Source organism: Scyliorhinus torazame, chromosome 2, assembly GCF_047496885.1.
Source record: "Scyliorhinus torazame isolate Kashiwa2021f chromosome 2, sScyTor2.1, whole genome shotgun sequence".
Classification (NCBI taxonomy): domain Eukaryota; kingdom Metazoa; phylum Chordata; class Chondrichthyes; order Carcharhiniformes; family Scyliorhinidae; genus Scyliorhinus; species Scyliorhinus torazame.
The window spans coordinates 327,840,605-327,867,958 of record NC_092708.1 but is presented as its reverse complement, the minus strand read 5'-3'; the positions used below and the strand labels follow the sequence as shown (position 1 = coordinate 327,867,958).

The 27,354-nt window shown below is 50.2% G+C and overlaps 1 protein-coding gene across 1 annotated transcript; it reads left to right on the top strand.

Annotated features, from left to right (window-relative positions):
- Window positions 1-431: 431 nt before the first annotated feature.
- tmx1 (thioredoxin-related transmembrane protein 1) lies at window positions 432-27,110 on the top strand. Its single transcript, XM_072489770.1, has 8 exons — window positions 432-618; window positions 8,984-9,099; window positions 10,525-10,570; window positions 12,764-12,892; window positions 19,719-19,764; window positions 20,681-20,782; window positions 22,419-22,488; window positions 24,662-27,110. Exons 1-8 carry the CDS (start codon window positions 449-451, stop codon window positions 24,868-24,870), a joined length of 888 nt encoding a protein of 295 aa, XP_072345871.1. The 5' UTR covers window positions 432-448; the 3' UTR covers window positions 24,871-27,110.
- Window positions 27,111-27,354: the final 244 nt, after the last annotated feature.

Below are 27,354 nucleotides of genomic sequence, written 5' to 3'. Positions count from 1 at the left end.
TCTGATGCAATCTGGTTTCGATGCAGTCTGGTTCCGATGCAATCTGGTTCTGGCTCAGTCTGGTTTGGTATGCTTCTGGCTCAGTCTGGTTCTGGCTCTGGTTCAGTATTATTCTGATACAGTCTGGCTCTGGCTCAGTTTGGTTCTGGTTTGGTCTGCTTCTGGCTCGTTCTGGTTCAGGTTCAGTCTGGTTCAGGTTCAGTCTGGTTCTGGTTCTGGCTCAGTCTGGTTCAGGTTAAGTCTGAGTCTGGTTCAGGCTCAGTCTGGTTCAGGTTAAGTCTGAGTCTGGTTCAGGTTCAGTCTGAGTCTGGCTCAGTCAGGCTCTAGTTCTGGCTGTGGTCCAGTCTGGCTCCTCCCGTCCTTTACCTGAATCACAGTTTGTTGCTACTGCGCATGTCGCAGGGCAGCCGGCGGACATGCGCAGTACGCGGCGGAAGTGTCGGCGAAGATGGCGGCGGCCGGAGCCAGGGGGCGGCTGAGGCTCAGATTGACCCGGCTGCTGCTGCTGGTGGCCGTGTTAGCGTCAGTATCGACTGTACAGGCCAAGAGGAGTCTGGTTCAAGTCATCACCGACCACAACTGGAGAGACATCCTGGAGGGGGAGTGGATGGTGGAATTGTGAGTGGTCGGGAGCTTGGGGGCAGAGGGAGAGGGGCAGGGGGCAGAGGGAGAGGGAGAGGGGCAGGGGGCAGAGGGACGAGGGGCAGGGGAACGAGGGGCAGGGGGCCGAGGGACGAGGGGCAGGGGGACGAGGGGCAGAGGGAGGGGGCAGGTGGCTGAGGGGCTGAGGGATGAGGGCCAGGGGGCCGAGGGACGAGGGGCAGGGGGCAGGGGGCCGAGGGACGAGGGGCAGGGGGCAGGGGGACGAGGTGCAGGGGGCAGAGGGACGAGGGGCAGGGGAGGAGGGGCGAGGGGGCAGAGGGACGAGGGGGCAGAGGGACGAGGGGGCAGAGGGACGAGGGGCAGAGGTACGAGGGACAGGGACGAGGGGCAGGGGGCTGAGGGATGAGGGGCAGGGGGCCGAGGGACGAGGTGCAGGGGGCCGAGGGACGAGGGGCAGGGAACGAGGGGCAGGGGACGAGGGGGCAGAGGGACGAGGGGGCAGAGGGCAGAGGGGCAGGGGGCAGAGGGGCAGAGGGCAGGGGGCAGAGGGACGAGGGGCCGGGGGGCCGAGGGGTCAGGGGCAGCGGGACGAGGGGCAGAAGGGCAGAGGGATGAGGGGCAGAGGGATGAGGGGCCGAGGGGCAGAGGGGCAGAGGGACGAGGGGCAGAGGGACGAGGGGGCAGAGGGACGAGGGGGCAGGGGGCAGAGTGGCAGGGGGCAGGGGGCAGAGGGACGAGGGGGCGGAGGGACGAGGGGGCGGAGGGACGAGGGGGCGGACGGCCGATGGGGCGGAGGGCCGAGGGGGCGGAGGGACGAGGGGGCGAGGGGCAGAGGGGGCGGAGGGACGAGGGGGCAGAGGGTCGAGGGGCAGGGGGCAGGGGCAGGGGGCAGAGGGACGAGCGGCAGGGGACGAGGGGGCAGAGGGACGAGGGGGCAGAGGGACGAGGGGGCAGAGGGTCGAGGGGCAGGGGGCAGGGGCAGGGGGCAGAGGGACGAGCGGCAGGGGACGAGGGGGCAGAGGGACGAGGGGGCAGAGGGATGAGGGGCAGAGGGTCGAGGGACGAGGGGGCAGAGGGCCGGGGGGCAGAGGGACGAGGGGCAGGGGGCAGAGGGTCGAGGGACGAGGGGGCAGATGGACGAGGGGGCAGAGGGACGAGGGGCAGAGGGACGAGGGGGCAGAGGGACGAGGGGGCAGAGGGACGAGGGGGCAGGGGGACGGGGGGGCAGAGGGCCGGGGGGCAGAGGGACGAGGGGCAGAGGGCCGAGGGACGAGGGGGCCGAGGGACGAGGGGCAGAGGGACGAGGGGGCAGAGGGACGGGGGGCAGAGGGACGGGGGGCAGAGGGACGGGGGGCAGAGGACGGGGGGCAGAGGACGAGGGGGCAGAGGACGAGGGGGCAGAGGGACGAGGGGCAGGGGGCCGGGGGGCAGAGGGACGGGGGGCAGAGGGACGGGGGGCAGAGGGACGGGGGGCAGAGGGACGGGGGGCAGAGGGACGGGGGGCAGAGGGACGGGAGCAAAGGGACGAGGGGCAGAGGGGCAGAGGGACGAGGGGCAGAGGGCCGAGGGACGAGGGGCCGAGGGGCCGAGGGACGAGGGGCAGAGGGACGAGGGGCAGAGGGACGAGGGGCCGAGGGGACGAGGGGCCGAGGGGACGAGGGGGCCGAGGGGACGAGGGGGCAGAGGGCAGGGGCAGGGGACGAGGGGGCAGAGGGACGGGGGGCAGAGGGACGGGGGGCAGAGGGATGAGGGGCAGAGGGTCGAGGGAAGAGGGGGCAGAGGGCCGGGGGGCAGAGGGACGAGGGGCAGGGGGCAGAGGGTCGAGGGACGAGGGGGCAGATGGACGAGGGGGCAGAGGGACGAGGGGCAGAGGGACGAGGGGGCAGAGGGACGAGGGGGCAGGGGGACGGGGGGCAGAGGGACGAGGGGGCCGAGGGACGAGAGGCAGAGGGTCGAGGGGCAGGGGGCAGAGGGGCAGGGGGCTGAGGGATGAGGGGCAGGGGGACGAGGGGCAGGGGGCCGAGGGACGAGGGGCAGGGGGCAGGGGGCCGAGGGACGAGGGGCAGGGGGCAGGGGGACGAGGTGCAGGGGGCAGAGGGACGAGGGGCGAGGGGGCAGAGGGACGAGGGGGCAGAGGGACGAGGGGCAGAGGTACGAGGGACAGGGACGAGGGGCAGGAGGCAGAGGGGCAGGGGGCTGAGGGATGAGGGGCAGGGGGCCGAGGGACGAGGTGCAGGGGGCCGAGGGACGAGGGGCAGGGAACGAGGGGCAGGGGACGAGGGGGCAGAGGGACGAGGGGGCAGAGGGACGAGGGGGCAGAGGGGCAGGGGGCAGAGGGACGAGGGGCCGGGGGGCCGAGGGGTCAGGGGCAGCGGGACGAGGGGCAGAAGGGCAGAGGGATGAGGGGCAGAGGGATGAGGGGCAGAGGGGCAGAGGGACGAGGGGCAGAGGGACGAGGGGCAGAGGGACGAGGGGCAGAGGGACGAGGGGCAGAGGGACGAGGGGCAGAGGGACGAGGGGCAGAGGGACGAGGGGCAGAGGGACGAGGGGCAGAGGGACGAGGGGCAGAGGGACGAGGGGCAGAGGGACGAAGGGCAGAGGGACGAAGGGCAGAGGGACGAAGGGCAGAGGGACGAAGGGCAGAGGGACGAAGGGCAGAGGGACGAGGGGGCAGAGGGACGAGGGGGCAGAGGGACGAGGGGGCAGAGGGACGAGGGGGCAGAGGGACGAGGGGGCAGAGGGTCGAGGGGCAGGGGGCAGGGACGAGGGGCAGAGGGACGAGGGGCAGAGGGACGAGGGGCAGGGGGGCAGAGGGACGAGGGGGCAGAGGGACGAGGGGGCAGAGGGACGAGGGGGCAGAGGGACGAGGGGGAGGGGGCAGAGGGTCGAGGGGCCGAGGGGCTAGGGGCAGAGGGTAGAGGGACGAGGGGGCAGAGGGACGAGGGGGCAGAGGGACGAGGGGCCAGAGGGACGAGGGGACAGAGGGACGGGGGGCAGAGGGACGAGGGGGCAGAGGGCCAGGGGGCAGAGGGCAGAGGGACGAGGGGGCAGAGGGACGAGGGGGCAGAGGGACGAGGGGGCAGAGGGACGAGGGGGCAGAGGGACGGGGGGGCAGAGGGACGGGGGGGCAGAGGGACGGGGGGGGGCAGAGGGACGGGGGGGGCAGAGGGACGGGGGGGGCAGAGGGACGGGGGGGGCAGAGGGACGGGGGGGGCAGAGGGACGGGGGGGGCAGAGGGACGGGGGGGGCAGAGGGACGGGGGGGGCAGAGGGACGGGGGGGGCAGAGGGACGGGGGGGGCAGAGGGACGGGGGGGCAGAGGGACGGGGGGGGCAGAGGGACGGGGGGGGCAGAGGGACGGGGGGGGCAGAGGGACGGGGGGGGCAGAGGGACGGGGGGGGCAGAGGGACGGGGGGGGCAGAGGGACGGGGGGGGGCAGAGGGACGGGGGGGGGCAGAGGGACGGGGGGGGGCAGAGGGACGGGGGGGGCAGAGGGACGGGGGGGGCAGAGGGACGGGGGGGGCAGAGGGACGGGGGGGCAGAGTGGCAGAGGGACGAGGGGCCGGGGGGCCGAGGGGTCAGGGGCAGCGGGACGAGGGGCCGGGGGGCCGAGGGGTCAGGGGCAGCGGGACGAGGGGCAGAAGGGCAGAGGGACGAGGGGGCGGAGGGACGAGGGGGCGGAGGGACGAGGGGGCGGAGGGACGAGGGGGCGGAGGGACGAGGGGGCGGAGGGACGAGGGGGCGGAGGGACGAGGGGGCGGAGGGACGAGGGGGCGGAGGGACGAGGGGGCGGAGGGACGAGGGGGCAGAGGGACGAGGGGCAGGGGGCAGGGGCAGGGGGCAGAGGGACGAGCGGCAGGGGACGAGGGGGCAGAGGGACGAGGGGGCAGAGGGTCGAGGGGCAGGGGGCAGAGGGACGAGCGGCAGGGGACGAGGGGGCAGAGGGACGAGGGGGCAGAGGGATGAGGGGCAGAGGGTCGAGGGACGAGGGGGCAGAGGGCCGGGGGGCAGAGGGACGAGGGGCAGGGGGCAGAGGGTCGAGGGACGAGGGGGCAGATGGACGAGGGGGCAGAGGGACGAGGGGCAGAGGGACGAGGGGGCAGAGGGACGAGGGGGCAGGGGGACGGGGGGCAGAGGGCCGGGGGGCAGAGGGACGAGGGACGAGGGGCAGAGGGCCGAGGGACGAGGGGGCCGAGGGACGAGGGGCAGAAGGACGAGGGGCAGAGGGACGAGGGGGCAGAGGGACGGGGGGCAGAGGGACGGGGGGCAGAGGACGGGGGGCAGAGGACGAGGGGGCAGAGGGACGAGGGGGCAGAGGGACGAGGGGCAGGGGGCCGGGGGGCAGAGGGACGGGGGGCAGAGGGACGGGGGGCAGAGGGACGGGAGCAGAGGGACGAGGGGCAGAGGGACGAGGGACGAGGGGCAGAGGGACGAGGGGCAGAGGGACGAGGGGCAGAGGGACGAGGGACGAGGGGCAGAGGGACGAGGGGCAGAGGGACGAGGGACGAGGGGCAGAGGGACGAGGGGCAGAGGGACGAGGGGCAGAGGGACGAGGGGCAGAGGGACGAGGGGCCGAGGGGACGAGGGGCCGAGGGGACGAGGGGACGTGGGGCCGAGGGGACGAGGGGACGAGGGGGCCGAGGGACGAGGGGGCAGAGGGCAGGGGCAGGGGACGAGGGGGCAGAGGGACGGGGGGCAGAGGGACGGGGTGCAGAGGGATGAGGGGCAGAGGGTCGAGGGAGGAGGGGGCAGAGGGCCGGGGGGCAGAGGGACGAGGGGCAGGGGGCAGAGGGTCGAGGGACGAGGGGGCAGATGGACGAGGGGGCAGAGGGACGAGGGGCAGAGGGACGAGGGGGCAGAGGGACGAGGGGGCAGAGGGACGAGGGGGCAGAGGGACGAGGGGGCAGAGGGACGAGGGGGCAGGGGGACGGGGGGCAGAGGGCCGGGGGGCAGAGGGACGAGGGGCAGAGGGCCGAGGGACGATGGGGCCGAGGGACGAGGGGCAGAGGGACGAGGGGGCAGAGGGACGAGGGGGCAGAGGGACGAGGGGGCAGAGGGACGGGGGGCAGAGGGACGGGGGGCAGAGGGACGGGGGGCAGAGGGACGGGGGGCACAGGACGGGGGGCAGAGGACGAGGGGGCAGAGGGACGAGGGGGCAGAGGGACGAGGGGCAGGGGGCCGGGGGGCAGAGGGACGGGGGGCAGAGGGACGGGGGGCAGAGGGACGGGGGGCAGAGGGACGGGGGGCAGAGGGACGGGGGGCAGAGGGACGGGGGCAGAGGGACGGGAGCAGAGGGACGAGGGGCAGAGGGACGAGGGACGAGGGACGAGGGGCAGAGGGACGAGGGGCAGAGGGACGAGGGGCAGAGGGACGAGGGGCAGAGGGACGAGGGGCAGAGGGACGAGGGGCAGAGGGACGAGGGGCAGAGGGACGAGGGGCAGAGGGACGAGGGGCAGAGGGACGAGGGGCAGAGGGACGAGGGGCAGAGGGCAGAGGGACGAGGGGCCGAGGGGACGAGGGGACGTGGGGCCGAGGGGCCGAGGGGCCGAGGGACGAGGGGGCAGAGGGCAGGGGCAGGGGACGAGGGGGCAGAGGGACGGGGGGCAGAGGGACGGGGGGCAGAGGGATGAGGGGCAGAGGGTCGAGGGAGGAGGGGGCAGAGGGCCGGGGGGCAGAGGGACGAGGGGCAGGGGGCAGAGGGTCGATGGACGAGGGGGCAGAGGGACGAGGGGGCAGAGGGACGAGGGGGCAGGGGGACGGGGGGCAGAGGGACGAGGGGGCCGAGGGACGAGGCGCAGAGGGTCGAGGGGCAGGGGGCAGAGGGGCAGGGGGCTGAGGGATGAGGGGCAGGGGGACGAGGGGCCAGGGGGCCGAGGGACGAGGGGCAGGGGGCAGGGGGCCGAGGGTCAGGGGGCAGGGGGACGAGGTGCAGGGGGCAGAGGGACGAGGGGCAGGGGAGGAGGGGCGAGGGGGCAGAGGGACGAGGGGGCAGAGGGACGAGGGGCAGAGGTACGAGGGACAGGGACGAGGGGCAGGAGGCAGAGGGGCAGGGGGCTGAGGGATGAGGGGCAGGGGGCCGAGGGACGAGGTGCAGGGGGCCGAGGGACGAGGGGCAGGGAACGAGGGGCAGGGGACGAGGGGGCAGAGGGACGAGGGGGCAGAGGGGCAGGGGGCAGAGGGACGAGGGGCCGGGGGGCCGAGGGGTCAGGGGCAGCGGGACGAGGGGCAGAAGGGCAGAGGGATGAGGGGCAGAGGGATGAGGGGCAGAGGGACGAGGGGCAGAGGGACGAGGGGCAGAGGGACGAGGGGCAGAGGGACGAGGGGCAGAGGGACGAAGGGCAGAGGGACGAAGAGCAGAGGGACGAAGGGCAGAGGGACGAAGGGCAGAGGGACGAAGGGCAGAGGGACGAAGGGCAGAGGGACGAAGGGCAGAGGGACGAAGGGCAGAGGGACGAAGGGCAGAGGGACGAAGGGCAGAGGGACGAGGGGGCAGAGGGACGAGGGGGCAGAGGGACGAGGGGGCAGAGGGTCGAGGGGCAGGGGGCAGGGACGAGGGGCAGAGGGACGAGGGGCAGGGGGGCAGAGGGACGAGGGGGCAGAGGGACGAGGGGGCAGAGGGACGAGGGGGCAGAGGGACGAGGGGGAGGGGGCAGAGGGTCGAGGGGCAGAGGGTCGAGGGGCAGAGGGACGAGGGGCTGGGGGTAGAGGGACGAGGGGGTAGAGGGACGAGGGGGCAGAGGGACGAGGGGGCAGAGGGACGAGGGGGCAGAGGGACGAGGGGCCAGAGGGACGGGGGGCAGAGGGACGAGGGGGCAGAGGGCCAGGGGGCAGAGGGCAGAGGGACGAGGGGGCAGAGGGACGAGGGGGCAGAGGGACGAGGGGGCAGAGGGACGAGGGGGCAGAGGGACGAGGGGGCAGAGGGACGAGGGGGCAGAGGGACGAGGGGGCAGAGGGACGAGGGGGCAGAGGGACGAGGGGGCAGAGGGACGAGGGGGCAGAGGGACGAGGGGGCAGAGGGCCAGGGGGCAGGGGGCAGAGGACGAGGGGGCAGAGGGACGAGGGACGAGGGGGCAGAGGGCCAGGGGGCAGAGGGACGAGGGAGCAGAGGGCCAGGGGGACGAGGGGCAGGGGCAGCGGCAGAGGGACGAAGGGCAGAGGGACAAAGGGCAGAGGGACGGGGGGGCAGAGGGACGGGGGGGCGGAGGGACGGGGGGGCGGAGGGGCGGAGGGACGGGGGGGCGGAGGGACGGGGGGGCGGAGGGACGGGGGGGCGGAGGGACGGGGGGGCGGAGGGACGGGGGGACGGGGGGGCGGGGGGACGGGGGGGCGGAGGGACGGGGGGGCGGAGGGACGGGGGGGCGGAGGGACGGGGGGGGCGGAGGGACGGGGGGGCGGAGGGACGGGGGGGCGGAGGGACGGAGGGACGGGGGGGCGGAGGGACGGGGGGGCGGAGGGACGGGGGGGCGGAGGGACGGGGGGGCGGGGGACGGGGGGGGCGGCGGGGGGGGCGGGGGGACGGCGGGGGGGGCGGACGGGGGGGGACCGGGCGGGGGGACGGGGGGGGCGGGCGGGGGGGACGGGGGGGGGACGGGCGACGGGACGGGGGGGGGACGGGCGACGGGACGGGGGGGGGACGGGCCGGGGGGGGGGGCGGGGGGGGGGGCCGGGCCGGGGGGGGGGCGGGGGGGGCGGGGGGGCCGAGGTGGAGGGGGGCCGAGCGGGAGGGGGGCCGAGGGGGAAGGGACAAGGAGGCGAGTTGATGAGACGTGAAGAGGTGAAGAGGTTGTGAGGACGAGGAGATGGGGATGAGGAGGGGAGAGCAGAGGAGGGGACAAGGAGAGCAGAGGAGGGGACAGGAAGGGACGGATGAGCGGGGACAAAGTGAGGAGGGGACATGGGGAGGAGGGAAGAAGAGGAGAGGAGGGGACAAGCGAGAGTGGGGAGAGGAATAGGAGGGTGGGGAGGAGGAGGATGAGGAGTGAGGCCAGAGGGAGCGGAGTATGTGGGACAGGAGGAGCGGGTTAGGAGGAGGAACGGGGGTGGGAGGTTTAGGGGGAACGAAGAGGGGGGGGGGAGAGGAGGGGGCGGCAGTGGAGGAGAGTGAGGTGCTGCGGTATTCCTGTGTCATTTACAATGGTTATGCTAATGAGAGGACGTTACCGACACTAAAAATTCATTGAGCCGTATCCACACACAAGGACCAGTGACAAGCACTCAAAGCATCCGAGGGCAGTCGCTGTCAATAATCACCCCCAACCCTACACACACACACTTCCAAGTGCAAGGAATTAAAAAGCAAAAAGGGGAGGTAGTGGGGTTGGGGTGTTTCTGATGATGCTGGATGTGCATGTGTTAATCCATGTGTTTACTTTAATTTCCAGCTATGCCCCCTGGTGTCCTGCCTGCCAACATCTTCAGTCTGAATGGAATGAGTTTGCAGAATGGAGTGATGACCTGGGTGTCAATGTTGCCAAAGTGGATGTAACCGAGCAGCCAGGTATTTTCCATCACAAATTGCACGTAAACAGCATTTTGCTGTGGGGAACAAAGCCTGACTCCAACATTGTGCAAAAGAATCAACCTTCAGAAGTGACATTATCAACACAGATTTTAGCACATGGAGGAGCTATTTTTTCCAGCCAATATTAAGCCATTGTTTCTGAAGGTTGTAGGGTTTTACGTTTTCTTTCAGCTGCAAGAAAAGTTATCACTAATTCTCTGTGTAGATTAGCAGGATACTTCAAATCGTTTTGGGTACATTCTTCTGGTTTCTCTTTCCCATATTTTATTCTTAATGTAATCCATTTGACGAATATTCCTGTTAAAAAGATGCTTTGTGTATTAAAGTAGTTGCTACATTAAACCACAGAAATTAAGAAATAAATATTCTTTTTGTACTGGGCCAAGCAGCTTAAAGTTTCACAAGCATTGTTTTTATCAGATATCTGGTAAGAGTCTTACTTTTAAATCAGTTGCTTGTATGCAATGTTTTTAAACATGGTACATTTTCTTCACCTTAGAAAAAAATTGTGTTTTAATGTTGCTAGTTTATAAAACCCAATACAAAACCGTTAATATGAGGCCGTCTTACTATTCCTTAATTTGTATAAGTCATATGTTAGAATAAAACTTTCAACCTCATGTTGAAAAATATGAGTAATACTGTAATAATAATCTTTATTAGTGTTGCAAGTAGGCTTGCATTAACACTGCAGTGAAGTTACTGTGAAAATCAGCGCCAGGGTCCCAGGTTCGATTCCCGCTTGGATCACTGTCTGTATGGATTCTGCACATTCCCCCCGTATCTGCCTGGGTTTCCTCCGGGTGCTCCAGTTTCCTCCCACAAGTCCCGAAAGTCGTGCTTGTTAGGTGAATTTGATATTCTGAATTCTCCCTGAGTGTACCCAAACAGGTGCTGCCGTGTGGCGACTAGAGGATTATCACTGTAACCTCATTGCAGTGTTATTGTAAGCCTACTTGTGACAATAATAAAGATTATTATTATAGTAGTCGCCATACTCCGACACCTGTTCGGGTACACTGAGGGAGAATTCAGAATGTCCAATTCACCTAACAAGCACGTCTTTCGGGACTTGTGGGAGGAAAAGGAGCACCCGGAAACAACCCACGCAGACACGGGGAAAGCGTGCAGACCCCACACAGACAATGACTCAAGCCGGGAATCAAACCTGGGACACTTACGCTGTGAAGCAACAGTGCTGCCAGCTGTGCTATTAAGCTTCTTGTAGAGCAAAATTATTGTAGAGTACGATTCTTGGGGAAACTGTTAGGAGTTGGAAAAGCTTTCTGTACGTGATGTTTTGTAATCTTTTGTAAGCAGTTATGCTCCATGTGTAAACTTGATATAAAATCACTTAATTACTTTTGCTGTGATAAGTATTTATCTTTTGTTTTAAAACAGGTTTGAGCGGTCGTTTCATTATTACTGCTCTTCCTACGATATACCAGTGAGTATATAATTCTTGGTTACAAGTGGGAGAGAAGAATACAATGTTTATTTGTTAGCATTTTTACAAACATTTTTCAATGCCCTATTTAAAGTTTTTTTTTTTGTATAATGCATCTGCAAATATATAAATCTTTAAGCACCTTTTGGATGCTGCAGAGCATGTCTTTGAATCTTTTGCCAAATGATTTTCTTATTCTTAACATTAAAAATGACTTCTATAGTTGAGGCTGCACTCATGAGTAAGAATGTGATTTGGGTCATAATGTGATTTTTCATCCACAATATCTGATGGCATAATTTTGCCCAAAGTCGAACTGAAATCATAATTGCTGCATAGGTTTCTCAATCTTAGGATGTCAGATACATATCTTTGACTATAAACCACAAATCAACTTTATCAAAAGTAAAAAGTAGCTGGTTGAAGGAAATCATTTGATCAGAGAATGCTTTTAAAAAAAAAAAAAAAATTCAATTCATTTTTTCCAATTAAGGGGCAATTTAGCATGGCCAAAACACCTACCCTGCACACCTTTGGGTGTGGGGTAAAACCCACAAACACGGGGAGAATGTGCAAACTCCACACGGACAGTGACCCAGGGCCGGGATCGAACCTGGGACCACACTGCCGTGAGGCAGAAATGCTAACCACTGCGCCACCGTGCTGTCCGATCAGAGAATGTTCTGAGCTCTGAGCTACAATAGCAAAAGATGTGATATTTTGCTAACTCTGCAATACAGAACGTGGGGCCAACAATCTGTAACATGTTTCATACGCAAGCCTTTTAACTATTGTGAAGTCTTTAAGTAGCCTTCTTTATTTCAGTGAGCCATGTGTAACTTTCAAAAAAGCAAATACATCTTCTTGTCTGGGAAAGATGCTGTAAACCAATCCCTACAATGAGAGACATCTTGTGAGATCTTTTCCAGTAAACAGAACTGGATTACCTTATCAAGGAAACATTTGGGGAATGGCAATCAGCATTTGAAAGATGCAAAGGTACTTGGTGGTCTTTTGAGCAACTGTCTCTGATAGCCTGGCCACAAAGAATGTGATAGGCATCTGAAGCAATCAGTCCGATGACAAGCAGCTATAAGTCTGAAGAGGTTCAACAATCAGAGCTGTTCAGATTATTGTTTATAGTCACCTCCTCTGAGAAACCTCAAAAGGACTTCATGCCATATTTTCAACCACAGGATAAGACTGGATTCATTCCCAACTAGTTAATGTTAGTCTGCAATAAGCAAAATGAACACTCAAATGAATTGCTAGAAATATATATATGATATTTATTCTGCAAAAACTATCCATCACAGGATCTTAAGGTTTGCTTGGCTAACTGGCCAATACTGTTATCTGGTTCATGACCCCTAATTGTGAAATGTTTTAAATTCATGTCTTGTCCTGCTTGTAGCTACTCCAACCTGCATTCCATGACTATGAAGCACTATATGCAGTTCCAGATTCTTCCCGGGTGACCGACCACTTGCCTTACTAGGTGTCATGACCGTGCCCTATATGTCACCCATCTTGCTGGGTTTCACCTTCTGAGTCATTGTCCTGTTAACTTGTTAGGATCCTCCGTTCCCAGCCTTTGTGCAATTAAAAGGGGTAATGTCTCCATGCCATACCAGGCAAAGCTCTTCACTTAATTTTGCAGGACTACCGAGTCATGGGTGTAACTCCTGATGCGCACAGCCAGCTACTTGAAGTCCGAACATGAGAGTTATTGGACACTGGTTTCCCCTACCCACATTCCTTTTGAGACGGGTGTGTGGCTTGCAGGGGATCAAGGGTACCAGCTCTCTCAAACTTCTCCCATATGCCCCAAATGATATTGTCATAAAAAGCACAAGAAAATTGCCTTTAGTGCCATAATATGTTGCTATTTGAGGGACATCTTTAATATTACTACAAGTGTAGCTAATTAAAAACAAAGATTTCTCTTTCAGTATTGTAATGTGTTACCGGTTTACAATTACGCTAATGTGTGTTGACAAGTGAAATATTGGGATAATGAGCACAATTGCAAGATAATTAAGTAAATATTTGAGCAATTTAGATTGCAGCTATTTTAAATGGCATTTGTAATTTAGGTTACTTTAACAATTGTATTAGTTTTGTCCAGCTGTGAAATAATGAAGAAGTCTATTAACTTAAGTATTCCTAGGTTGTTTCCTTTTTCTTTTTCAGCTGTAAGGATGGAGAGTTTAGAAAGTATCAAGGCCCTAGAATGAAGAATGACTTTATTGACTTTATAGATGGAAAGAAATGGGAAGCCATAGAACCAATGTATTCTTGGTTAAGACCTTCCTCTTTTTTGTAAGTTGAAATAATCCAGTATGTCATTAGTACTCTAGCAGTGCTTATGATTTACTTCACACTTTTAATGTTTAAATCATAATTTCTTAAAATTGTAAGTTAGATTACAAAATATCACTGGCAATTAAAATTGAGATGTATTTTATTGTTTCCCAAGGTCAATTATCATTTGGACATGATGAGAATCACTGACTCTTTTGTGGCTAATTATATCTTTAAAATTTGTTGGATTGGTCTTGGATGTAAATAATTAGCATAAGTTTATAATTAGAATTTGAAGATGAATTTAAAATTAAAGATAATTATTTCAAAAGTGCCTTGCAATTACTTTAAAATTGTGGTGTCTCACGCATAAAGAACAGGAAATTTATAAAGATCAGTTGTTTTGAACGTCAGTTTGCTTCTCTTTGGTTACTTCCAGCGGAGCTAACTAAATTACATAGATCAGTGCGGATTTTAGCTGGCAAATTGACATATGATCAATCCGGTTATTAAAATTTATTGATGAAGTTCCATTCTTTGGTTATGGAGTAAAAGTCTTCAGAGTTAAAAGGGGCACTAAAATCAGGTTTTGTATGTTTTAATTTCACTGTTCAAGATAGACTACTCCCATCAATCGGTTGACTTTTAGTCAATGGCATAATGTAAAAGAATGTGGACTGAAGGAATGGGAGATGGTGGTGACAACTATGGGTGAACACCAAGCATGGAAATGGTGGAAAATACATGGATATTCTAAAGCACTATGGACAAACAGCTTGCAATTAACATAAATGAGAGGTCTAGTTTTTTGGGGGCAGAAGTTAGAATTCATTCCCAAGTGGTGGGTAAGCTTCCAGAAGCCAGATCACCTGAGCACTCATCTCCAACGAAGTGAGCTTTAAATGTGCCCAGCATATCAGAGAGCTTGTGTTAGTTTATGAGCATTTCCTTTTAAGATTCATTTTGCTACAGTCTGCACATCCACACGTCTGATCTGTAATTAGGTAAGAACAATTATTGTTTAACGAAATTAGGTAGGAGATTTTTGTTTTCGCCAGAAGCTATTCCGTTTGAAAGTTGGAGTCTTCAGAATCATTTGGATGGAATTTGGGAGCTGTTATGGGCGAGGCGTTTTCCGAACCCCAAAATGTATCATGGAGTTCAACCAACCTCTCCCTTTAATGGATTTCTTGCTTTTCCTAGCACACGGCTTTTTCCCTAGGTGTGGGATTACAATTATGGACACGTGGGTTTTTAAACACAAAACACTATTTATCCATGAACTCAACTTAACGTCTTAAATAAACATTGGATCACTTAACACCCCTTACTTCAAAGATAACTCAGAAAATATAAATAATTCCTTAAATGTTCCTTCAAACTTCCAAGAGACTTAACACCTTTAAACAAAATCACATCAGGTTAAAGGCTTTACTATTATAAGTTTAATTCACCCAATCCAGAGATAGTCTATCATGGCAGAGATCCAGCTCACTGCAAAACAGACACACACCCAGCTCTTTTCCTCCAAACTGCAAAACTAAACTGCAAAATGGCTGACCTGACCTCAGCTCCACCCACTCTCTGACATCACTGTTTTCTTAAAGGTACATTGGTTAAACATCCATGACTTAAAGGTACTCTCACATGACACCTCCCCCCCCCAAGAAAAAAGAACCCATCAACTTCAAGATGGTTTCATTTTTCACTTTTGCACCATTCACTAAGAAATGTACTCATTAAATATACCTTTTCATTTTTTAAATAAAACAACACCTGCAAACAGGTATAATAATATAGTCCATTTTTCTTTGTTCTTCTTCCTCCAACCGAAATCCTTCTCGATTGACAGTCTCTTTGAACAAAGTCTCTGCACGATCCATCCATTCCTCTACTCCTCGGCATTTCTCTTCAGAATCAGATAATTTAGTTCAATCTTACCACAGAGTCCCTTGCAATTCTCCAATACAGGAGCATTGGTGATCACAGCTTTCAGGCAGTCAAATGCCTGTTGAAAATCAGTCAAATGCCTGTTGAGTCCGCTGTCCATTGACATTTTTCGTTTCTTCAGCAATTCCATCAGTGGAATAATCATGCCACAAAACCTTTGCACAACTGTTCGATCAAATTCATTCATGTTAGAAGATCGCATTATTTCCCTTCGTCTTGAGGGTATCGGAAACTCCGCAAGGAAAGTGATTTGAGCTTCTCCAAATTCACATTCGGCTAGGTTCATCATCAAACCCGCCTCCTGAAGCCAATCGAAGAACTCCATACGATGTTTTAAATGTTCTTTCCATGTCTGGAAGTTGGAAATAAAAGCAGATTGTCCCACTTTCTCAATGCAATCCTTCAAGGTGGGACAGGGTAAGAGTCCGTTCTTGTAACTGCATTCACCTTTCTATAGTTCACAAACAACCGTTGGGTACCATCTGGTCTAGATACCATCACTATGGGTGAGCTCCATTGATGCAACCCACTTCAATTATGCCATTCTTCCGCATACTCTCAATCTCTTTGTTAACCTGTGCCAATTTTAAAGGATTAAGTCTATATGGATGTTGTTTGATAGGAACAGCATTTCCCACATCTACATCAGATATAGCCATTTTAGTACTTCCCAATTTATCTCTACAAACTTGCCCATGTGATATCAATAACTCTTTCAGGTCAGTTCGTTTTTCCTCTGGAAGGTACATTAACAATTTATCCCAATTTTTAAGAACATCCTCATTTTCCAATTTAATTTGAGGTATGTCAAATTCACAGTCATCTGGATTTGGTTCGTCACTTTGAGTTAGAATCATTAAAACCTCCTCCTTTTTCTCTCCTTCCCTTTCAAAGTACCTTTTAAGCATATTCACATGACACACTCGGTGAGTCTTCCTTCTGGTGTTTTTACCACATAATTCACCTCACTTAATTTCCATTCAATCTGATACGGTCCACAAAACCTAGCTTTTAAAGGCTCCCCTACCACTGGTAACAACACTACAACTTTATCTCCAATGGCAAAACTACGAACTTCGGATTTCTTCTCCGCTACCCGTTTCATCACATTTTGTTCAACTTTTAAATGTTGTCTAGCCAATTCACCTGCTCTATTTAATCGTTCCCTAAAATTTGACACGTAATCCAATAGTGTAATTTCCGATTTCTCACCCACCAATTTTTTCTTAATCAATTTAAGTGGTCCTCTTACCTCATGACCAAAAATTAGTTCAAAAGGACTAAATTTGGTAGACTCATTAGGTGCATCCCTAATTGCAAACAATACGAATGGAATTCCTTTATCCCAATCCTCTGGATAATCTTGACAATACGCCCTCAACATTGTCTTTAATGTCTGATGCCACCTTTCTAACGCTCCCTACGATTCTGGATGGTACGCAGTTGATTTAAATTGTTTTATTCCTAAGCTATCCATAACTTCTTTGAATAACTTTGAAGTAAAATTCGTTCCTTGATCCAATTGAATTTCTGTGGGTAGTCCATATCTAGTAAAGAATTTAAGTAACTCCTCCACAATCCTTTTAGCTGTAATATTACGTACTGGAATGGCCTCTGGAAAACTAGTAGACACATCCATTACAGTCAAAAGATATTGATTCCCACTTTTTGTTTTAGGAAGCGGTCCTACACAGTCGATTAGGACCCTTGTAAAAGGTTCCTCAAATGCTGGAATGGGTATTAAGGGCGCTGGTTTTATCACTGCTTGAGGTTTCCCTATCACTTGACATGTGTGACATGATTGACAAAATTTAACTACATCTTTATGTAGTCCAGGCCAATAAAAATGTTTCTGGATTTTAGCTTGAGTTTTCCTTATTCCCAAATGACCTCCTACTGGTAACTCATGTTCAACTCGCAACACCTCCTTTCTATACCCTACCGGCAATACTACTTGATGAACTTCTGGCCACTTTTATCTGCCTGCATATGTATAGGTCTCCATTTTCTCATCAAGACATCATTTTTACAGTAATAACACTCTGGTATACTCTCAGATTCCTTTTCCGTATATGCTTTCTGATATATCCGTTTTATTTCCCCATCTTTCTGTTGCAACTCCGCCAATTTTCCTGAACTAAAAATATCCGCCTCATCCTCCACCTGTTCTTGTTCTTTTTCAACCATCTGATCAAAAATCATTTCTGATAATTGCACTTCAACTTCATCTTCACTCTTTGATTTCTCCTCTTGCATTAACCTGTGACTTTGCGACCTTGTTACTACACAATCCGGAAAAATCCCAGGATATTCGTCCTTCAACACTTCAGTTGACTGATTTTCCACAGGCTTATCAACCACAGTAGGCATCACTCCCACCTGCGATCCAGCTATATCATTGCCCAAGATAAACTGTATTCCTGGACAATATAGTTTATCTATTACTCCTACTACCACTTCACCACTCTTCACTGGACTTTCCAACCTTACCTTATATAATGGAACGCTACTCCTCTGACCCTGAATTCCACATATCACCACCTTTTCTGGCAACATTCTTCCCAAACTACATAATTCTTCATCTCTTACCATTAAAGATTGACTAGCCCCTGTATCTCTTAAAATTGTAACTTCTTTACCTGCTCCCCCTGTAACATATGAGTAAACTTTACCCACACAAGTAAATTCTTTAAAGACATCTGGCACCTTCTTAACAATTACTTCTTGAACAGGCTGTACAATCGTTTGCACCTCCTTCGCTTCCCTTGGCCTTTACCACTCTAACAAATCCCACTATCTTATCCTGTTTTACCACATCAGCCTTCCCAGTGCTTTTCTTCAACCACCAACACTGTGACTTTACATGGCCTAGTTTATTACAGTGAAAACATTTGAAACTATTCATTTCTTTTCCACCCTCCTGGATTTCTTTTTTAATCTGAGGTACACTCTCTTTATTGTCTCCCATCAGATTACCTTTACCTTTACCACTTGGGTATTTCTCATGTCCCCAGTTTCTATCCCTCACCGGCTGAAACTGATGTTGGAAACCAATCTTTGATTTATGAACTAATTCATAATCATCTGCCATTTCCTCTGCTAATCTCGCAGTTTTAACCCTCTGTTCTTCCACATGAGTTCTCACTACATCAGGAATTGAATTTTTAAACTCCTCCAAAAGTATAATTTCTCTGAGAGCTTCATATGTTTGGTCTATTTTCAAAGCCCTTCTCCACCTCTCAAAATTACACTGTTTGAGCCTTTCAAACTCCATATATGTTTGACCAAATTCTTTCCTTAAATTTCTAAACCTTTGTCTGTAAGCTTCAGACACTAACTCATATACACTTAAGATGGATTTCTTCACCTCCTCATACGTTCCAGATACCTCCTCCGGTAGTGATGCAAACACTTCACTAGCCCTACCTATCAGCTTTGTTTGAATCAGTAATACCCACATGTCCTGTGGCCATTTCATTTGTTTAGCTACCTTCTCAAATGAAATGAAAAAGTCTTCCATGTCCTTCTCGTCAAACCTTGGCAATGCTTGGACATATTTAAATAGATCCTCACCGCGTCTTCGACTCTGACGCTCTGTTTCATTATCCTCATCCATCTCCTCCAACTGTACATGTCCCTTTACGTCTGCCAATTTTAACTGACTGTCATGTTTCATGGCCATTTTCTGAAGTTCAAACTCTCTCTCTTTATCTTTTTCCACGATCTGTATCTCCCTTCCTTTTCTTTTTTGTTCTGCTAGGGCTATTCTTTCTTTTCTCCTTTCTTCTCTCTCCTTTTTTTCCCCCCTCTCTCGCTCTTTCTTTTTCCTCTCTCTCTCTTTCTCTTTTTTCTCTCTCTCACTCTCGTATGCCAGCTGCTTTAATTCTTTCTCATGTTCCATTTGTTTAATTTGCAACTGAATTTTTGCCATTTCCAATGAGTCAAACTCTATCTCAGGCAACTTTAAATGCTTAACCACCGGCATAATTCCCTCATCTTTTCGCATTTTGTCAGATAATGTTAACTGCAATGTTCTTGCCAAATCTAACAGTCTGCTTTTTGTTTCTGTCCGTAAAATACTACGTGTGACATTCTCCACCCCCAAAAACATTTGAGCCTCTGAAAGAGCCATTGTTCACAACACTCTCCCCACTTAAACTAAAATACCACACCGGAAAAGCAACAACCCTTCACTGTCTTTGAGTTCACAAAAGCCAATTTAATAGATAGACTTTTATCCCCCTCGAGCCCCCAATTGTTATGGGCGAGGCGTTTTCAGAACCCCAAAATGTATCATGGAGTTCAACCAACCTCTCCCTTTAATGGATTGCTTTTCCTAGCACATGGCTTTTTCCCTAGGTGTGGGATTACAATTGTGGACATGTGGGTTTTTAAACACAAAACACTTTATTCCATGAACTCAACTTAACATCTTAAATGAACATTGGATCTCTTAACACTCCTTACTTCAAAGATAACTCAGAAAATATTGCAACAGTAAATAATTCCTTAAAATGTTCCTTCAAACTTCCAAAACATTTTGTAGTTTTCAATGTTCGTGCAATCAAATTAATGTTGCTTAAAATAGGGTTTCTGTTAATAACTAAGAATGCAAAGGACAAAAAGCGCATTCAGTCTGTCCAACTAATTTAGTCACCTCGGCATATTGCAGGATTTGACCTGTAGTCAGCTGGCTGTTGGAGAAATATCCCAAGCCTACTTGTGAAGACACTAGGATACTTTGGTAGAAACTGTTTATTGCAGAACTTGTTCTCCACTACAAACAACAACCCCCCCCCCCCTCCCCCCATCTGAGTATAATTAGCTAATCCTTTCTAAAATGTTGCAATCCTAGTTTAATGTTATTCATATCCCTGTTGTAATTCTGTTGCAGGATGACTAGCATGTCAGCATTATTTCAGCTGTCCATGTGGATTCGTGTAAGTTATTTTAATTTCGATTCTAGGGTTAAGAATTGTGACTGCGTACTACTGAATCGTAGTTGTTGCAATTGGGATGTCTTTTTGTACCTGTGCACTAGGTTTTAGTCGTGTGTACGTGGGCAGCTAAATCTCTTTGCTGCTCATAGTCTCCGTCCCTTATAGCAAATATTCTGATTTGTCATTTCATGGGTCTGAAGTGGATGCCTTGCACTTCCACACATTAAGTCTGATCTGCCAATGTTTACCCTGTTTTAATCTGTTACCTTGCAACCTCCTGCCACCATCTCTGCCATGTATTGTGCCTCCGAACTTGGTGTAACCTGCAAACTTGGATAAGGCCATATATAATATGCATAAAGCCAGTTCTCTGGGGAACAACATTTGTCGCATCCTATCAATCAGCGAACATTCTCTTTTACTGTCCCTCCACTTTTCTCCCAATCAATCACAATTCATGTTATTAGTGTTAAAAAAAATTATTTGAAAGATAGCAAAGAGTAATTATATGCATTTTGGGAAATATTTTGATGAATTCTAGTTGATATTTAGAAGAGATTAAACCGCTTCCTGGCCAATGTCATTCTCGCCTGCGATAATGTACTTGGAATGATTGTAATTTCTGTGTGAAAATTCCTTGACTCTTTTGATGAGAATCAGCAGCACAAATTAGATCAAAAACTTAGTAGTGTTGGGAACTCGACCTGTACATCCTCCTGCTCTTGTGTGTGCCACTTTGGTATCCTTGTGTTGTGCCCCGATGTTGAATGCCTTATTTTCCTTTACATACTCCAGCTTATTTTTGGCGAGACAATGCGTAGATCTGTTTATTGCCAGTGCCTGACTCAGTTATATTCTTTTGATGGATTTTGGTGGCAATATTTTAATGGCAGTGGAATGCTTGTTTATTTTTCAGCATTGTCATAATTACTTCACTGAAGTTATCGGCATACCGGTTTGGGGATCATACGGCATTTTTGCTTTGATAACACTTTTTTCCGGTCTTGCACTTGGACTGGTAAGATTTATAAATTTATTTTTTATTTTTATGGAATTATTGTTTTTAAGCCATCATTCAGGCTTGCAAAATGTTTTCAAGTTGTTGATATAAGTTTTGGCAATGGATGGAATTGTGCAAAGAACTAAATTGCAAGTGAAAGAGTTCAGGTTACACATTATGGTTTCCGCCTTATTCCTACTGTTTCAGTGGCCGATAAGTTATTTGCAACTTATGAATGGTTACATCAGAAAGTCACAGAAGTAAGCATCTCAATATTAAAATAATGCTTTTGGCATAGTGTACTGAATCAACCTGCTACAGTTCTTTTAGTTGTGATAGAATTGAGAGGAGGTGGCATTTTCAGTATTTTTATTGTGTTTCAGCAGTGACTGTCCATCTTAAGATCTACTTACTGGCAAAAGTTAGAAGCAAGTCTAATTTAGAAAACATTTACCTACTTGTAGTTAAAGTCAATATTCTTGTGACTCACCTGCCCCTTTGAATTGTTTTGAGATGTGATAGTTAATAGCATCAACTAGTGCTACCTCGTCAGCCACTTGGTGAACACCATTGTGTGTGTTATTAGCAAGATATTGAGCTGCTGAGATGGGCATTATTAGGAAATGCACGGATATTTTTTCAAACTATTATCAATGAGTGACATATTAGAGCTATAAATGTAAAACTAATTTTTATAAATAGTTCTGAGTAGGTATGGTAATTGTTAGGATTAAGACCAATTGTTGCATCATCACTTTTGTTGTGTTTGGTAATCTTGTATCTGTAAAATGTGATTAATGGTGATGCCTGAGGGTTGTAATAAAATGGCGTGTAGCTACTCTATGAATAATTTGGCGTCTTTGGCTTGACAGCTGCAAGGGGAGTTTTGTAAGATTAATGATGAACATTTTTTTCTTTTCGTCAACTTGCAGATTCCTTTGAACTGGCAAATATGCTTCTTAAAAAATCTGCAAATGAAGGAGGCACATCAGAGAAAGGATTTAAATCAGTTTCAAACTATTTTCAACCCTACTCCACATAGTTGTCTCTGATAGGAACTATGTAGAGTTGGGAGTGCCTCAGTACTCAGAAGTATTTTATCTTGATACCTGTGACCAATGGATGCTGTGTGCCACTTAATTTAGTTTTTGCCAAGTTGGATCCAGCTGTAAATGACTGAAATCTTGAACCATAGGCAGGCTAGCAATATGCTATATGTGTCCTTCCTTAACAGTGGGGCAGGTTCTAGCCAGATTATTAGTGACAAGTCTGGCTTTGCATTTTCGTATGGTCAATCGTATGTTGTTGCCAATCCAACCTGCTCTATGAGCAGAGGATATTAGGCAGCAAACCAGGTAAGGTGACAGAAGCAGAACTGTCTTGGATAGAAAAATTTCAGCAATGTAAGTGAAGACCGAGTATCGGTTAATGCAATTAAATTATATCATATCATAGTGAAATCACAAGCAATTATCTAATAATGAAGTGGTTAAACAAATTCGCACAGACTTCATGTTGTATAATGCTTACCTAGCAGAAACTAAAACTCATGCTTTAAAAAGTGGTTAACTTTTGGCATAGCTCACCAAAGTAAAGCACTGAAGGTGATAGCTTGTTGGATTTCAGTTTTAAAAAAAAGTTCTGCATGTTTCAGATTCTGGTCTTTGTGGCAGATTGTGTGTTACCATCTCGACGCTATAGGCACCAACCACATTGTTCTCAAAGTGAGTCCATCTTTTCTTTGTAAAATGTTTTCAGTAATGTTTGTGTCCTGAAAATGGATGCCATTTGTAAATAAAAAGTTCTATGCCCTTTGAAAACAATTATTTATTCTGTATGCCATCATAGACTGTTCTTTAAGCTGCAAGTGGTTTTGAAGCCAAAATCTTCCTTCTAGGAACAGCCTGTTAGTTCTGATGAAGAGGGTGAGAATGTCAGATTCGGGCAATCTAAGCAATGGACTTCTAAACTCTTGTAGTTAAAATTGTAGTTCAAAATGCAGTGTATTAAACTGAATTCACATCCACAAAGGTGTAAAAGGAGGCAAATATATCCCCAAAGTTGTCCGTAATTTCTTGTTGCCGTATTTTAAAATGGCTGGTGGTGGTAGTCAGGTCAAATGTTTTCTGCTGCCCCCTGTTCCCCCAGTGTGAACATGAATATTGGGCTTTGGTTATCAGAGTGGAAGGGGTACAGTTTGAAAGGTGATTCCTAGATGTCCTGATCTTGTCGGAGTTGTCATCTCAACTGTTGAAATATTAGGAGAGATGAACTTTGGACCATTAATCTTTCCTCTTGTTGCTAACTTTCCGTTGGTTCAATTGCTCTGTTTTATTACCTTTGCTCTCGAGTCGCCAGGTATCTTTATGATACCGCCTCGAGGTTCAAGTCCGAGTAATGATCAATGACCCAATACACCGATTAGTAAGATTCAAATCCAAGCACATTTATTATACACAGTAATCGCTACTCATGCACAAATTCTACGTCTAAGCTACTTCTATAACTAACAGGCTTATACTTAACTTCAGACTGGCCCACCAGGTCATGGGAACAAATGGCCTTTCGTTTGGGTTCTGAGTCTGCGGGATTCGAAGTTGGTACGGATTGGTAGCTAGGAGCGCCTATCTCGTAGCGAGCGTTGAATTAAGACTTACTTCTGTCGGTGGTCACTGCACCAGTCACGGTCAATGTTGGTTCGTGTTGCTGGGTGAACCGGGCAGGACGAAGAGGTGAAGAGAGCGAGTTGAACTTGGGGCTTAACTCTTATAGTCCCCAGGGGCTTCCCGCCTTTCGGGGTGGACCCTGGTCCCAAGTGATTGGACTTTGTCCCAATCGCTTGGTTCGATTTTCTCCAATACTGGAGCGGTTCCCTGATCGATGGGCGGTCTTGAGGTGCTCGTTCACCTCCTTTGTGTTGGCTCCTGCTGGCGCCGGGGCGTCTGGCTTTGCTTTGTGTGTCCCAAATGTTACTTATTGTTCCCGGGGGTTGCTCATCAGTATGTAGATGGCTGCTACATTGTTATGCTGATGGTCGCTGGTATCGATGTTGTCTGGCCTTTTGCAGAGTTAAATACACAGCAAACCCGCACCTGCTGGTTTCTGTCTATGTTGGCTGACTTTCCCATTAGCCTTTGCCATTCGCCATTTTAAATCGGGAGCTGGCCAATTTAGGTGGCTACACTCTTGACTTTGCTTTTTTGAATTATTTGTAAACATAATGCAAGAATATGGGTGCAGAAAAGTTGACAATAAGTTTCTGAAAAAGGATAGGCTAATTGGCCTTTTAAAGATTAATTTACCTGCTCATAATATTCCACTTGCATGGCCTTTTCTAATAATTTACACAACGATTAAAATGTGTTTAGTGCCCCTTGCGCCCTTGGTTTTGGGCAGCATGCTAATGATCCCATATACAGGATATTTATGCAAGGAATTTATACACTTATTTCAAAAAAAACGTTTTTGTAATTGTTGCCTTTCAAGATGTTTGATCTTGTGAACAATTTTCACTGTCTATATTTCAAGAAGAAATTTTTCACTGGGTTTAAAATTAAATGAAATGAAAATTGCTTATTGTCACAAGTAGGCTTCAAATGAAGTTACTGTGAAAAGCCCCTAGTCGCCATATTCTGGCGCCTGTTAGGGGAGGCTGGTACGGGAACTGAACCGTGCTGCTGGCCTGCCTTAGTCTGCTTTCAAAGCCAGTGATTTAGCCCTGTGCTAAACCAGCCCCTGAGAAAGTCAAATGGTGTTAACAGTACACTGCATGAAGCTCATGGGTGTTCCATTATGTAATCAAGTGCATCCTCTGTTATCCCTTAGTACCGTGAATTTATATTTTTGATTTCATAAAAGTTGAGTGAAACTTTTCCAAATGTATTTTTTTTTTTAAAGAAAAAGTGCCGCTAGCCAAGCGGTTGAAGCCAAAGGATGGGCAGTTCCAGGAAGAGGATGATGAAACTGAAGATGACCTGTGCTCACAAGCAAAAGAAAACAGTAGTCAAACATTTGAAAAGGCTGTGCTGAAGGATTGTGGAGATTACTTCCAGGACACTGTGAGAAAACGTACTATGGAGTCCACCAGCAGAACTGATGACTCCTGATTCTAACAAGACAAAACCAGGAGGATGACTGAAGCTGCAGTGTTTCTGTAAAACGTTAAACAGTGGATATATGAGCCAAGGCAATATTAAAATGAGAGATTAGCTGTGGTAGGTAGCAGTGTTGTATGAAGCTTGCTTTGGTTGCTGCAAAACTGAGAAGTTAGTGAAAATTACCTTTGCATGCTCCTTTAAGCCTTCCAGACTTCTTGGCTATTTAGTTGCTATGCCTGCCGAGTCCTTTAGTGTGGTGGAAGGCTTGAGGTGAAGCAATTATAAAATTACTGCATCTCTGCAGTATCCTCAACCCAAGTATTATAATTCAATTTCCAAGCTATTTGCTTTTCCAAACACCAGCTCAAAAGATGTCCTGTTGACTAATTGTCCCTGCTGATAAAGCAGCTAATTTCTGCAGTGCCCAGAAAGCTGCAGTTTTTCAAATGCTCCAGGAGAATGCTCCATCTTTTCTAGACCAATTCTGTTTTGCTTTTATTTCCATAGAAAAGCTGATTTTGCAAAACTGCAAAGTAGCTATTGATGAACTCATTTAGAATTTCAGCTGATCAGCCAATACTTGGATTCAAAATACCCATTTCAATTGGGTCGAACCAAACCTTTTTGGCTTTCCACAATGCCCTACATTCGGTTAAATTTGTTATCCTAGGTTCAAAATTCCTGTTTATCTGTCCTCAACGGTGATCAGAAATGAGTGTTCAAAGATTCAAGTCCTGACCATAATATAAACACTTTGTCAGCATATCAAACCAGACTATTCATTTCTGAACATTCAAACTAGAAACATGAGGGGCAGTAGTAGATCAGCTGGTCCATCGTGCCATCCAATTGAAAAGATGGCTTTTTAGAAATCCAAGTGAAAATAATTATTGCTAGCCTGAATTTCAATGAGTTCTTCAAGCATTTTCTCATTTCATTGCAGGTTATGAAGGACTGGAGTTTTTAGATTTTATTTATTAAAAAAAATATAGGTACAGTATCCCTCTTGGCTCAATGAGCAAATGACCAATAGTACACTGCATTGAGCTACATAGACTATAAGCGTCTTGGTCTTTGGTGAGTGACCTGATCTGTTTGGAGCTCAGGGTTTTGGTTGAATTGAGCGCTATCATTAGCTTCAGTATCCTTTTGTTGAGGAGGGGCAAAAATCAGCCAGGCTTTTGTAATCGCTAGCAGTGATTCCTATCTATTGGGAACAGTTTGGGCTTGACCGTAATGGCCTACGCTGTCAAGTAACTTGTTGACACTTGGGGTTCAGGCTCAGAGATATGAATAACGCCCACAAATTAGATATTTGAAGAATGCTGGAGCCTCTAGAAATATACTGAGCATGCCGCTGAGAGGTGTAATGAGAGAACCTTTTGATCAGGTGAAAGATATGCTGCCTTTTAATCTACTGTTTAATGGGACTGGTATGTTTAAAGACCAAAAGTTTCCATTTCACTGTACAAATAGTACCTCAAAAATGTTTAGCCTCTCACTCAGGCACTCAGCAGTGCTTTAAAAAAAACCTTACAGTTTGAAGAGGGCATGTGTTTTCATTTAAGGACTTGCGGTTTATTTTGTATTGGGGAGAGCACCAACTGGTTTACAGTGTTTATTTGTGTACAGAAGTGTCCCTTTTTTTTTGTAGAATGGATTCAATATTATGACCTTTTATATTTTTGATTTAGGGACTTAAAACTCTTAAAACAGTGCCATAAAAATCTGGTGTACTGGTCAGAGCTGCTGCTGAATTCCTTAAATTCTGCTCCTTAAATAATGCTCCCATGTATGCAGGCAATAAACATCACAAATGTGACCCATACACTGGATTTATTATATGTTTTGTTTGCTATGATGTGCCGTTTTTATAGCAACATCAGATATATTTAGTTGGCAGAAGTACGTGTGAGTCTGTTGAACTCATTATTGGACATAATGGAATAATAGACTAATTCTAAAGTCCGTTCATTATTTACAACTGTGAGAGCATATCTGCACAGGTGCTAGGCTCCTCAAGTAGATTTTTCTTTTTTTTTGAGGGGGAGCTTCTGTTTTAAAAAAAAACAACTTTGATGAAAACCATTTGTAAATAGTTTTGTTCCAACCATATTGTTGTAAATTTGTAGAAGGGGCCTAACACAACAGATTATGTTAGATTGACTTGTCTTTTTCAAAGGTATCTGTGCTGAGATTGTAAGGTCTTTTTTTGTCACAAATTCACATAAAGCTATTTCTTCCAATTACTTATTTTTTGCTTCTTCTTGTTCCTTTAAATTCTGTAATGCTTTTTTAAAAAAAGTCAATTTTAATATAAGTTTGCATTTAATTACTGGAAGGAAGTGGCAATGCAATATTGGGCTAGGAAAATCTATTGGCATCGCAGCGAAACAGACTAGGAATGGTGTCCTCACAATCAGCGTCGCAGTGAAGCAATCTGGAAATGGTGTCCTTGCAGTCAGTGACGCAGTCATGATTTTAAAACGTTTT